General features: G+C 47.5%; 1 protein-coding gene and 1 long non-coding RNA gene across 5 annotated transcripts in view; one reads left to right on the forward strand and one right to left on the reverse strand.

Annotated features, from left to right (window-relative positions):
- Positions 1–14,328, forward strand: part of LOC147114232 (uncharacterized) — a 99,435-nt gene that overhangs the window by 84,338 nt on the left and 769 nt on the right. For 3 of the 4 annotated variants that reach the window (XM_085995908.1, XM_085995910.1, XM_085995907.1), the window contains 3 exons: positions 2,732–2,830; positions 11,945–12,022; positions 13,029–13,085. In XM_085995908.1, coding sequence (XP_085852034.1) covers positions 2,732–2,830; positions 11,945–12,022; positions 13,029–13,085 — 234 coding nt within the window. The remainder of the gene's footprint in view (positions 1–2,731; positions 2,831–11,944; positions 12,023–13,028; positions 13,086–14,328) is intronic. The other variant, XM_085995909.1, reaches the window with a different exon arrangement.
- LOC147114234 (uncharacterized) overlaps positions 2,909–14,328 on the reverse strand; it is a 31,787-nt gene continuing 20,367 nt past the window's right edge. The window contains exon 2 of the long non-coding RNA XR_015079390.1: positions 2,909–3,379. This is a non-coding gene — a long non-coding RNA (uncharacterized LOC147114234). The remainder of the gene's footprint in view (positions 3,380–14,328) is intronic.

The raw sequence follows: 14,328 nt of genomic DNA on the forward strand, positions 1-14,328 counted from the left end.
CCTCAAAACTTTTCTCCATTGATTTAGCTGGGGTAATTAAATTCCGCAATAGGCCGTACGTACTCGCGCCCATCAAATTCAATAATACCGACGCCCTCTTTCCATCGGCCACCTCATTTGCCTTGCAGTACACTTCAATTCTTTCCACATACGTGGTCCAGTCTTCTACCTCGTTGTCGAAAGCAGTGATACTGCCACTTTTCGGCATCTTGGGTGATTTAAAATGGCGCCTCCCACGCTTTTTCTTCTTCCCCAATGGAATAAAATGGCGCCTCCCGCACTTTTCCTTCTTCCCCAATGGGATAAAATGGCACCTCCCGCACTTTTCCTTCTTCCCCTTGCTGCCGCGCTGCTCCTAGTGTTCTACGGGGTAATGGCAGCGACCCGCAGCTTTGGCGCGTCTCGCTTTCCTTCCCCCCGGTTTATTTTCTCTCTGCTGCCCGGTTCTTGAGCACCGACCGCGCCCTGTGCGCTCCACCCTCTCTCTCTCTTGTTTTCTTTTCCCGGCGACACTGCGCGGCCCATTTTGTAGAACCGCTCGATCGAGCTTGAGCCCGCCACAGTCCGGAAGGGTCAGCGCACTACCTGCTACCAGCACGATTTGCTGGAACACCTTAACTGGGGAGCCAAGCACAGCTCTCCACGGTCTCTCCCACAATTCTCCGAACACCGATGAATTCTTTGGGCGGTTGCCCGCGGTCGACGCCCGTTGCTCAGACTACGACCTCCAAGAAACCTCCTCTCAGGGCGAGATCCCCGTGAGATGATGCCACATTGCAGGTGAGTTCGAACTTACTCGTCGCCACTGTAAAGTCCGCGCCTCAATAATACACGGACTTCGGGAGGACAGTTTAACAGGTACTTTACTGAACAGGAGGGCAACGTCAGACTGAAATACAGAAGCCTGCTAGGGCCTTTTATACAGAGGTGGTCACTGCCGGTACTGCAGTCTAAAACCAGTTCTTCCCTTAAAGGTACATACACAACAATATTCCATACTTTTTGCACTTGTGTTGGTTATATCTGGTAATGAAAAAATTTGAAAGGCACAGGGATAAGCCAATAAATTATGATATTCTATAGAGCTCCATTCATCTTCTGACTGTAGGAGTTTTATCTGTGAATTGTAATTGAGTTGAATAATATTGATTTATCCTATAATTTTTTAACCAGATTGCCTTGAAGGAATTTCAGGTTTTTTTTCTTGGAAATGTTACCTCTGGTTATTCATCTTGAGATAGAGAGAGGGAGACTAAATAAATTTGAGAATGTTCCCGGGAGTACAACCTGTACATGGTGCACTGAATGGAGGAGACCTGATTCTCTCAATGACCACTTCTTCTGTACTTTTTAAAATCTTTATGCATAAAAGTGAATGGCCCGGATTTTGCTGCACTAATAAAGGTGAGGCTGTCAGTGCTCACCGTTATTACTGGTTAAACTTGACAGCAAACTCTGTGTCCACACATGCGCAGTTAAAGGTGGAAATCCGGAATGCTGCTGTCAGTGATACCCTGCTCCTCCACAGAGAAGGCGGGTGGTCCTGTACCCCCCAACTGGCAGGAGGCCCTTGCCACAAGTCTGCCAGGCTATGTGGAGGGAGGTGGCACACCACGTCACAGGCAGCACTGTGCCACAAGCTTCAAACACTGCTCAATGCACCACACCCCCAGCACTCGCTGCTTTAATATACTCAACGACTGAGCATCCACAGCCCTTTGCGGTAGAGAATTCCAAAGATTCACTACCCTCTGAGTGAAGACATTTCTCCTCAACTCAGTCCTAAATGATCAACCCCTTATTCTGAGACTGTGACCTCTCGTTCTAGACTCCCGGGCCAGGGGAAACATACACCCTGGAAGAATTTTGTATGTTTCAATGAGATCACCTCTCTTTCTTCTAAACCCCAGAGAATATAGGCCCACTCTACACAATCTCTCCTCATAAGACAAGCCCCCATCCCAGGAATCAGTCTGGTGAACCTTCGTTGTACTCTCTCTATGGCAAGTATGTCCTTCCTTAGTTAAGGAGAGCAAAACTGTACACAGTACTCCAGGAGTGGTCTCACCAAGGCCCTATATAATTGCAAAAGATGTCTTTACTCTTATACTCGAATCCTTTTGTAATAAAGGCCAACATACCAGCAAGACACTATCAGGCCCTCACGATGTCCAATAGCACTTCAAAGCCAATACATTGCTTTTGCAGTGTAGTTACGGTTGTAATCGAGGCATACATAACAATCAGATTGAACTAATGAAGATCCTGCAACAGCAAATGCGATGAATGATCACCTAGTCTGTTTCTTGGTGCTGTTGGTTGATGGAGACATTTTGGTCAGGATACTGGAAGAATTCTGTGAGCTTTGATCTTTGACATCCAACTGAACAGCAGACAGAGTCTTGGTTTAATATTCTATTCACCTCTGACAATGCAGCACTCCCTCAGTATTGCACTGAAGTTTCAGCCTAGATTATGTGCTGGTGTCCTGGAGTGGGGCTTGAACCCAACAACCTTCAACAACAAGTGAATAAGTTGGACTGCAATGTATCACCAAGTCTATATCCAGCGTTAACAAAGATATCAATGATATCTTGTCACAATGTCTTTCATACTTAAAAAAAACTATTTGTGCTAATGGCCCATTTTAATACTGAGTTTGTTTATTACAATGCCTGAAATTTATAAGGAACGCTGAATGCATTTTAATAGGTGAGCTCTGTATGAACAGGTTTGGGAAATCAAAGACAGAAACCTCTGCAACCAGGAGCAAATATAGAAGATGCATCTCCGCTTTCCTCAACTGCTAATGAAATGCAGCAAATCCAAGGTAACATTTAAACACTAATAACATAGTAGTGTAGGAGTGCTTGAACTCCTAATGAAGTACTGAGACTGAAACTAGCAGTTAACCAAACATGGTTTAATGCACGAGTAAAAGTTACAAACAAAAACGCAGGAGAAACTCTACAGGTCTGTACACCAACTGGTTCCACAAGGACTGAGGGGGAACGCCTCTCCCCTCTGACGTCATGACGTCATCACGTTTCCCGCCGTTGGGAACGTCACGTGACCTGCGTGATGACGTCATCGCGCTGGATCGCCATCTTACCGAACCCGCGCTGTTTATACAAAGCAAACACTTAAAGGTAACAAGCCCCCCCAGAATTGTCTCTAATAAGGAAAGTCAATCGCAGAGGAGGTCAGACAAGCCTGTTTGAACGACACCTAAATTCCCGGAGAGGAAAACGCTGAGCAGCTGATGAGCTGGAGGGTATAGCGGCCTGGTCAGGTGCGGCAGCAGCCGGCGGTCGACCCCTACGCGGTGGCTGAGCGGTCTCGACTGGCTGTTCGAGGTCCAAGTGCGCGGGTTTGAGGCCTGAGCAGGGAGACAAAGGAAAGGGAAACAAGGATAAAAGCAAAAGATAGGAAGGAGAAAAACAAAAGTGGCAGTCAGAGAAATCAACAGTTTAAATCAAATGTGGCCACAGTAAATAATAATTCCAATAGGTCTAAGAGCGTTAAAAAAACAAGCCTGAAGGCTTTGTGGCTTAATGCGAGGAGCATTTGTAATAAGGTGGATGAATTGGCGCGGAAATAGAGGTAAACGAATATGATTTGGTTGGGATTACGGAAACGTGGCTCAAGGATGGCCAAGACTGGAAACTCAACATCCGGGGGTATTCGATATTCAGGAAAGATAGGCAAAAAGGAAAGGGAGGTGGGGTAGCTTTACTGGTTAAAGAAGGGATTAACACAATTGTAAGGAAGGATATTATCTCTGATGATGTGGAATCTGCATGGGTAGAATTGAAAAATACTAAGGGGAAAAAAACGTTAGTGGTAGTGGTATATAGACCTCCAAACAGTAAGGCGGAGGTTGGGAATGGCATTAAAAGGGAAATTAAAGAAGCGTGCAATAAGGGCACAGTAGTCATCATGGGTGACTTTAATCTACATATAGATTGGGCCAACCAAATTACTAACAATACTGTGGAGGAGGAATTCCTGGAGTGTTTACGGGATGGTTTCCTGGACCAATATGTCGAGGAACCAACCAGAGATCAGGCCATCTTAGACTGGGTATTATATAACGAGGAAGGATTAATTAGCAATCTTGTTGTACGAGGCCCCTTGGCTCGGAGCGATCATAATATGATCGAATTCTTCATTAAGTTGGAGAATGAAGTAGTTGACTCAGAGACGAGGGTCCTCAATTTAAATAAAGGAAACTACGATGGTCTGAGGAGCGAATTGGTTAGGATTGATTGGGGAATGGCACTCAAAGGGTTGACGGTGGATAGGCAATGGCAAACATTCAAAGACCGAATGGATGAGCTACAGAATTTGTTCATCCCAGTTTGGCATAAAAATAAAACAAAAAAGGTGACTCAACCGTGGCTAACAAGGGAAATTAGGGATAGCATAACATCCAAGGAGAGGACATATAAATTGGCCAGAAAAAGCAATAATCCTGAGGATTGGGAGCAGTTTAGGAGTCAACAAAGGAGGACAAAGGGATTAATTAAGAAAGGGAAAATAGAATATGAGAGTAAGCTTTCAGGGAACATAAAAACTGACTGTAAAAGCTTTTATAGATATGTGAAGAGAAAAAAATTGGTGAAGTCAAGTGTAGGTCCCTTGCAGTCAGAATTAGGGGAATATATAATGGGGAACATGGAAATGGCACACCAACTAAATTCATACTTTGGTTCTGTCTTCACAAAGGAGGACACAAATAACCTCCCAGAGATGCCGGGGAACATAGGGTCTGATGAAAGGGTGGAACTGAAAGAAATCAGTATTTGTAGGGAAATGGTGTTAGGAAAATTGATGGGACTGAAGGCCGATAAATCCCCAGGGCCGATAATCTACATCCCAGGGTACTTAAGGAAGTGGCCCTAGAAATAGTAGATGCATTGCTGGTCATCTTCCAGAACTCGATAGACTCTGGAACAGTACCCATGGATTGGAGGGTAGCTAATGTTACCCCACTATTCAAAAAAGGTGGTAGAGAAAAAGCGGGGAATTATAGACCGGTAAGCCTGACATCGGTAGTGGGGAAAATGCTCGAGTCCATTATAAAAGATGTAATAGCAGAGCACTTGGAAAGCAGTGACAGGATCGGACAAAGTCAACATGGATTTACAAAAGGTATATCATGCTTGACTAATCTACTGGAATTTTTTGAGGATGTAACTGGTAAAATAGATAAGGGAAAACCAGTGGATGTGGTGTATTTGGACTTTCAGAAGGCTTTCGATAAGGTCCCACATAAGAGATTAGCATGCAAAATTAAGGCACATGGGATTGGGGGCAAGGTATTGACTTGGATAGAGAACTGGTTTGCGGACAGAAAACAAAGAGATGGAATAAACGGGTCGTTTTCCAAGTGGCAGGCAGTGACTAGTGGGGTACCGCAAGGATCGGTCCTAGGACCCCAGCTGTTTACAATATATATTAATGATCTGGACGAGGGAATTGGATGTAATATCTCCAAATTTGCAGACGACACAAAGCTGGGTGGGAGGGTATGCTTTGAGGAGGATGTCGTGAAACTCCAGTACGATTTGGACAGATTGGGTGATTGGGCAGAAACATGGCAAATGCACTATAATGTGGATAAATGTGAGGTTATCCACTTTGGTGGCAAAAACAGGAAGGCAGATTATTATTTGAATGGCAATAGATTGGGAGAAAGGGAAGTGCAAAGAGACCTGGGTGTTCTTGTGCACCAGTCGTTGAAGGTAAGCATGCAGGTGCAGCAGGCGGTTAAGAAGGCAAATGGTATGTTGGCCTTTGTAGCAAGGGGCTTCGAGTACAGGAACAAGGATGTCTTGTTACAGTTGTACAGGGCCTTGGTGAGACCGCACCTTGAGTATTGTGTGCAGTTTTGGTCGCCTTACCTGAGGAAGGATATTCTTGCCATGGAAGGAGTGCAGCGAAGATTCACCAGGCTGATACCTGGGATGGCAGGAATGACATATGAGGAGAGATTGTGTCAATTGGGCTTATACTCACTGGAGTTTAGAAGATTGAGAGGGGATCTCATCGAAACCTATAAAATTCTGTCAGGCATGGACAGACTTGATGCAGGAAGGATGTTTCTGATGGCCGGGGAGTCCAGAACCAGGAGTCATAGTCTAAGGATAAGGGGTAAGCCATTTAGGACTGAAATGAGGAGGAATTTCTTCACCCAGAGAGTGGTGAACCTGTGGAATTCTCTGCCACAGAGGGTGGTGAAGGCCAGTTCATTAAATATATTCAAGAAAGAGTTGGATATATTTCTTGAGGCTAAAGGGATCAAGGGATATGGGGAGAAGGCAGGGACAGGGTACTGAATTTGGATGATCAGCCATGATCTCATTGAATGGCGGAGAAGGCTCAAGGGGCCGAATGGCCTACTCCTGCTCCTATCTTCTATGTTTCTATGATCGCCGGAGATGTGGTCCGGCCTGCCCCCAAGGTCGACCAAAAAAGTCTTAGCCGCTGTCTGTAAAACCCGGAAAGGACCCGTATACGGAGGCTGGAGCGGGCTGCAATGGGCGTCCTGACGTACGAACACGAATTTGGCCTTCATCAACTCCACTGGAATGTGGGAGGCAGGAAAACCGTGTTGCGACGTTGGAACTGGCCGGAAGCAGTGGGCCCCTTCCCGGTGGGCTTCCCGCTGACTGGCTGCGGACCACGGCTGTGTAGGAAACGGCAGGAATTCGCCTGGTACCCGGAGTGGCTGGCCGTAAACCATTTCCGCGGCCAAAGCCTGCAGGTCCTCCTTTGGCGCCGTGCGGAACCCCAGCAGAACCCAAAGCAGTTTATCGACCCATGCCGCGTCCAGGAGGCTGGCCCTGAGCGACGCCTTCAATGAGCGATGAAAATGCTCACACAGCCCATTCGCCTGCGGGTGGTAGGCTGTGGTGCGATGGAGTTTAGTGCCTAAGGCTGAGGCCACCGCGTTCCAAAGCTCAGATGAGAATTGTGGACTGCGGTCGGACGAAATATCCATCAGAAATCCAAAGCGTGCTACCCATGATGAGATAAAGGCTCGAGCGACATCTGCAGAGGTGGTAGACATCAGGGGAACCACCTCTGGCCATCTCGTGGTGCGATCTATCATCGTCAGAAGGTGAGTGAAACCCCGCGACAGCAGGAGTGGCCCCACAAGGTCGACGTGGACGTGGTCGAACCGACGTTCCGGTACCTCGAAGGTGGCCAAGGGAGCCCTGACGTGCCGTTGTACTTTGGCTTGTTGACAAACCACACATGTGCTCGCCCAGACGCGGATGTCCTTGCGCATCCCTCTCCAGACGAATTTGGATGCTAGCAACTTCTGCGATGCCCTCACACCAGGATGCGAAAGTCCGTGTATGGCGTCGAAAACTTCCCGACGCCAGGTGGATGGAACAATCGGACGGGGGTCTCCCAAGGAGACGTCACAGAGTAAAGTGGTGCCCGCCAAATGGAACGGCACATCCTTCGGTTGAAGGCTGGCGGAGTCAGAACGAAAGGCTTGAGTGTTCGGGTCGGCAGCTTGGTCGGCCGCCATTCTCGCATAATCGATCCCCAACTGCACGGCTTGGACGGTGGCGCGGGAAAGGCAATCAGCTACCATGTTGTCCTTGCCTGCCACGTGCCGGATGTCGGTGGCAAATTCAGAAATAAATGTAAGCTGTCGCTGCTGTTGAGCTGACCACGGTTCGGCAGTCTTGGCCATCGTGATTGTCAGCGGTTTGTGGTCGACAAATGCAGTGAAGTGGCGCCCTTCGAGCAGAAAACGAAAATGGCGAATGGCCAAAAACAACGTCAACAGCTCCCTGTAAAAGGTACTGTACTGGCGTTCGTGCCGTCGCAGCTGGTGGCTAAAAAATGCCAGTGGTTGCCACGTGCCATCGACCCATTGCTCTTGGGCGGCCCCTATGGCATAGTCTGACGCGTCAGTCGTGAGTGCGATGGTGGCTCCTGGCAGGGGGTGTGCCAACATTGTCGTATTCGCGAGGGCGGTCTTCATGTCCCTGAAAGCGCAGTCCATTTCCGGCGTCCAAACTACGGGCTCCTTTCCCGGCTTCCCTCTGAGGGCCTCGTAGAGCGGCCGCATGAGCTGTGCAGCCCTGGGAACAAAACAATGGTAAAAATTTACCATACTCAGGAACTCCTGGAGTGCCTTCACGGACTGCGGCCGCAGGAATGCGGCGATCACCTCCACCTTAGCCCGAAGCGGCATTGCCCCCTCTGAAGTGATGCGGTGGCCTAAGAAGTCGATTTGCTGCAGGCCGAACTGGCATTTGGCCGGGTTGACAATGAGGCTGTGCAGCTGAAGGCGACGAAAAAGAACACGCAGATGCTTGAGATGGTCCTCCTTTGTGGCGCTGGCGATCAGTATGTCATCCAGATAGACGAACAAAAATTTGAGATCCCACAGCACCGAATCCATCAGGCGTTGGAATGCCTGCGCCGCGTTTTTTAGTCCGAAAGGCATGCGGAGGAACTCAAACAGGCCAAAAGGGGTGATGACCGCTGTCTTTTGGACATCCTGGGGATGCACTGGTACCTGATGGTACCCACGGATGAGGTCGACCTTGGAGAAGATCGAATTCCCTGCCAAATGTGCGGAGAAATCTTGTATGTGCGGTATGGTGTACCGGTCGGGGGTCGTGACATCATTGAGGCGGCGGTAGTCGCCGCAGGGCCGCCATCCACCCCCGGGCTTAGGGACAATGTGGAGAGGCGAGGACCAGGGACTATTCGACCGGCGAATAATCCCCAACTTTTCCATGGTGGCGAACTCCGCCTTAGCAGCCGCGAGCTTGCTGTGCTCTAGCCGCCGTGCACTGGCGTAGACGGGAGAGCCGGTCGTCGTTATGTGTTGCTCCACCCTATGTTTGGTGGTCGAAGCCGAGAAGGTGGGCTTAGTCAGCTCTGGAAAGTCCCCGAGGAGGCGGGAGAAAACGTCAGGGGGTGGCCGAGCGCAGGAGACCGAGTGCGGTGCGACCGTGCTGCGTGCACATGGAACGCAGTCGAACCTGGCGGCGTGAACGAGCCGATGATTTTTTACATCAACCAACAGGCCGTTGGCGCATAAAAAGTCGGTGCCTAGGAGTGCCTGTGAAATTTTGGCGGTGACGAAGTCCCATATAAAGCGTTGGCCACTGAAGCAGACCTGGACCCGCCGTGTCCCGCAAGTATGAATCGCACCCCCGTTGGCAGCTTGGAGGGGAGCACCACGCCTGCCGGACCGAAGGTCGAGGACTGACACGGGATGCTGCACTGCGCTCCTGTGTCGCACAAAAAACGACGGCCCGAGATGGAGTCGGTTAAATAAAGTAATTTCCCGGAATGGCCGATCGCCATCGTGGCCGCGGGGCACGCCCCGGAGTCGGTGTTCTTGATGCGCAGTTGCTTGTTCGGTGTTTTGGGCATGAAACTGCAAGGCGGATGGCAGCTTCTGGCCTTCACGCCAAACCGAGCGTGGTAGTAACAGAAACCGGTTGTTGGAGGCGTCGAGGCAGGGCCCTTTGGGGCGGGGCGTCTCACGACAGCGCAGTCTTGTTGTCGGACCGCGTATATTTTATCCGCCTCCTAGGCGAGCGCTATGCAATCCCCGGTGCCCGATCTGGCGAGGTCCGCCTGCACCTGTTCGGGCAGTTGACTGAGGAACAGTTCGCGGAACAGGAAACATTGCAGCTCAGACCCCAGGAGTGTGAGCATCTGGCTCATCAACTCCGAAGGTTTGGAGTCTCCTAACCCGGGCAACGTGAGTAGGCGGCGTGCGCGCTCTGCCTTCGTAAGACCGAATACCTGCATTAGCCGTGCCTTAATGGCGACATACTTGTCGGTGGCTGGGGGGTTCTCCAGTAGGCTGATGATCCTCGACGCCGTCGAGCTGTCGAGTGCGGAGACCACGTAAAGATAACGGGTCTGATCCTGCACGACGTTGCGGAGCTCGAACTGCGCCTCCGCTTGTACGAACCAGGAGGCCGCCTGTTGTTCCTAAAATTGGGGGAGCTTCAAAGCCACTGCGTTGGCTTCCACCATGGCCCTGCGTTCCGTTTCCGCTGCGAAGAACGTCCGCGAGGATTCGGGGTCACCAATGTAGGAGTGCTTGAAGTCCTAATGAAGTACTGAGACTGAAACTAGCTGTTAACCAAACGTGGTTTAATGCACTAGTAAAAGTTACAAACAAAAACGCAGGAGAAACTCTATACAGGACTGAGGGGGAACGCCTCTCCCCTCTGACGTCATGACATCATCACGTTTCCCGCCATTGGGAATGTCACGTGACCTGCGTGATGATGTCATCGCGCTGGATCGCCATCTTACCGAACCCGCACTGTTTATACAAAGCAAACACTTAAAGGTAACAAGCCCCTGTTAAAGGCAATTATATACATTACTGCAAGAGTCTCTTGGTGGCTTTGCCACAGTAGGAGTTTTACAAGTGCTGGGCTCCATTTGTTCATGGCAATTATGAATCCCCTTTGTAATTTTCAGTTACACTTAAAAGACACTCAATCACAGAAATGTTGTGTTTTTATTCTGTCAAATCCAAATATACTTTAGAATGCAAGTGCATGTTCTTATCCTTCATAACCACTTCCCACTTTTACTGTTAGGTCTTCATTACAGACTCTTGTTATTTGAGTACTTTCTTAAGCTTAGATCCTAGAATGCCGTGGGACATAGACTACTCAACGATGACAATGATCAGCTCTTCCTAAACAACACCCAGGAGTAAGATTACTGCTGGTGAGACTGGTCGCAGTTACCCATCCAAAAACCTGTTGAAGCTCATTCATTGAAAGTATGTGGAGCTCAAGACTGGGAATTAATCTGGAACATTCTACAATGTAGTTCAATATTATTTTATACCATGATCTGATTTCAATTATTTGTCATATTTCATATAACTTTGCAGGGTTACGGGGAAAGGGCGGGGGAGTGGGATTGGCAGAAGGACTCTTGCAGAGAGCTGACACGGGCTCGACGGGCCGAATGGCCTTCCTCCGTGCTGTAACCATTCTATGATTCTACGATTCTATATGCATGGCATTTTACAACAACAACAACTTGTATTTATATAACGCGTTTAACATAGTAAAACGTCCCAAGGCACTTCACAGGAGTGTTAGCAAACAAAATTTGACACCGAGCCACATAAGGAGATATAGGGCAGAAACGTGATAGGATTTAAGGAGTGTCTTGAAGGAGGAAAGTGAGGCAGAGAGGCGGAGAGGATTAGAGAGGGAATTGTAGAGCTTAGGGCCTTGGCAGCTGAAGGCACGGCTGCCAATGGTGGAGCGATTATAATTGGGGATGCTCAAGAGTCCAGAATTGGAGGAGTGCTGAGATCCCGGAGGGTTGTAGGGCTGGAGGGGATTACAGAGATAGGGAGGGGCGAGGCCATGGAGGGATTGAAAACAATGAGGAGAATTGTAAAATCAAGGCATTACTTAACCAGGAGCCAATTTAGCCCATTTTAACATATTCTGATCTTCATTTGGAGACTTTCAAACCATTAACATTAATAAAACACAACACACAACAAAATCCTATGCTAGTTTAAATCTCACTTATCGTGTTATAGATTGCTGTGTCTCCCAATTCACAGTCTGATTAATAGTTGCATTTTGAATCCTTAACACTTCCCCTCTATAAGAGAGCTCATACATTTCCTCAGATATCACCCTACAACCATTAGATGCCTCCAACACACGTCACAAATACTCTCGTGTTTCTAAAACCACTCGAGACAACTAGTGCCAAAGATTCAGTACGCCATGAATATCTTTTTTAGACATTAATGTTTCCTCTGAAGGAGTGATCCCACTTTCCTGATCATTCGAATATGTCTCATTAGCAATGGAGCAGTTTTTGTATAAATACCTGATACAGCTTTTTGAAAATCAGGCCATGCTAATGTATTAATCAGAAAAATATTTTTTCCCAGGAAATAATGAGACGCCGGTGCCTGAGACAAGTAGATTTGTTGAACATGCAACTGTCAGTAGAAAGGCAAAAGAAGACGGTAAGTAGATGAATCATATTATGTGGCTCTATCAGTGGAGGTATTGTTAACATAGAAACTGTCAGATTTCATTGAGTTAAAATGTTGGTTCTGGTTTAATACTTTGGCTCGGAAGCTCTTCAGAGAGGCAGTGATAAATTCTGAGATATTTTAACAATCGTTAATAAAATAGATCTTTGTGACGCTGGTGCACGATAAAAAACTTCAAGCAAAATACAGCAGCCTATTTATTCAGTCATTTTAGTCATTGTGTCGATTACAAGTTTGCAATAGGAATGGCTGTTTAGAAATAATATGAATCACTAAAACAAAGTAAACAAGTAGCAACAAGTGCAGATGTCAGGATCACGCTTGGCTTTGAGACTCCACATGATCATATAGCTTCCCAACACTTCATATCCAGACTCACAGATGAAGAATGAATATTTGAGTTATTTACTGGAGGACTGTCAGAACCTAGTGAGAGTCAGGAGAGGTGGGAGAAAAGAGAATAAAGAGATTAAAATTGGAAAAGATATTATGATCAGCGAGCTATGTTTTTAATTTATATTGTTTAGTAAATCTGCACCAATAGATCTACGGTGTTGATGCTCCAATTTATGAGACAACTTGGCAGCACCGTCACTTCGGAGACAGAAAGTTGTGGGTTCAAGCCCCATTACAGACTGTGAGCATATACTCTAGACCGACACTTCAGGGGGAGGACTGCAGTTTTGCAAGTGTTGACGTTCAGTTGCGAACTGTTTCGGCGAATGTTAAAGATTCCATCGTATCATTTGAAGGAGAGCAGGAAGTTGTCCTGACAAAAATTCTTCCCTCAACCAACAGTCCACAAGAGATTAACTGGTTGTTTCCTCATTTCCTGCTTTGGGACCTTGAATAGTGTTTGTTTACCTGACAACAATATTCCACTTGAAAAGTAATTCATTACTTGCTTTGGGATATGTTCAGGCTCTTTATATATATATAAGATGCAAATTCTTTATTTCCATCTTATTCTCTGCAGACACAGAAGGAGAAGATATTCATTACGGATCTATCGCTTTTCAGGAAAAAGCACCAGGTAGTGAAAACTGACAGTTTTATTATTTTTTTTTTTTTGTGTTCATCAAGGTGAGGAATGTTAGTGCTGAGTAATAAAACTCATTACATTTAGGCACCTCATGTCAGCATCAGGCACTCCTCGGGTAAAGCTCCTCATATTCTGCCCCGTCAAAGTGTCCCGTCGCCAACCTCAGAAGGGCACCATTGGGCCATTTTTCCATACACATACATCTTGTGCCCTCTGTGAGTGAAATTGCCAATAATGTTGATATAGAGAAAGTATTGTGCTGTAGGTCTGTTCCTAATAATAATTCAACTTTATTGTCATTGCACAAGTACATGAACAACGAAATGTGATCTTGCAAGCTCCCATGACTGGGAGAAGCAAAGCCGCTGTGTCAGTGCGCGCCGCCATTCCATTTCCACCATTCCTCAGCCCAACGCCCAGGCCTGCTCACCAGCCGCTCCTCCTTCCGTGACCTTCTCATCAACCGCCCCTTCTCGGGGCTCCTTTTGTGACCTTCTGCACCTGGTCTTCCCTGATGGTCACCCCTCCAGGTACTAACCAGGCCTGTGCTCTGGCTTAGCTTCCAAGCCTTGCCAGTGACCCTGTCCCTAGTCCCAGGAACTGCTCTGAGACTGTAGAACTAGAAAGAGCAAATATTAAAGTACCTCAACAGTAAGACACAGTATTGTGGTGACTAGGGTACTGGACTAAAAACCGGAAAGTCAGGAGTTCCAAACCTAACATGTTGTGAAAGTGAATCCAATAAACTGAATCCAATAAATCTTATCATTTGTAGGCTAGCACCAGGGAACTCTAGATAATTGGGTTTAATAATGTCCTTCAGGGAAAGGCACCTGCCTTGTGGATTAAATGGGTCTCTAATCCACACTATGTAGTTAACGCTTACTGCTCTCTGAAGTATAAAATTGCTTCAAGAAGAAGTGGCGCAGGCTCGAGGGGCCAAATGGCCTACTCCTGCTCCTATTTGTTATGTTCTTATTAAGGCATTCTGAGGTCTGGACAGGCAGAACACACTTTGAGTCTGCTCCACCTGTGCAGCCCCCGAGCTATCAGGACTATCAAGCCCGACATCTAATATAGCATAAATTGGAAATGGGGAATATAAAAGATATGTGGGAAAAGGCAGGGAAATGGGATTAGAACAGGGGGCTGCCGTTGACCAGCGAGCACCAGCCGAGCTACAATGGGCCAACTGGCCTCTTGCTGTGCTGTAATTTCTTTGCTTTCTAACGCT

Source organism: Somniosus microcephalus, chromosome 8 (genome assembly GCF_052327205.1).
Source record: "Somniosus microcephalus isolate GS21.2 chromosome 8, FLI_Smic_1.0, whole genome shotgun sequence".
Lineage (NCBI taxonomy): Eukaryota > Metazoa > Chordata > Chondrichthyes > Squaliformes > Somniosidae > Somniosus > Somniosus microcephalus.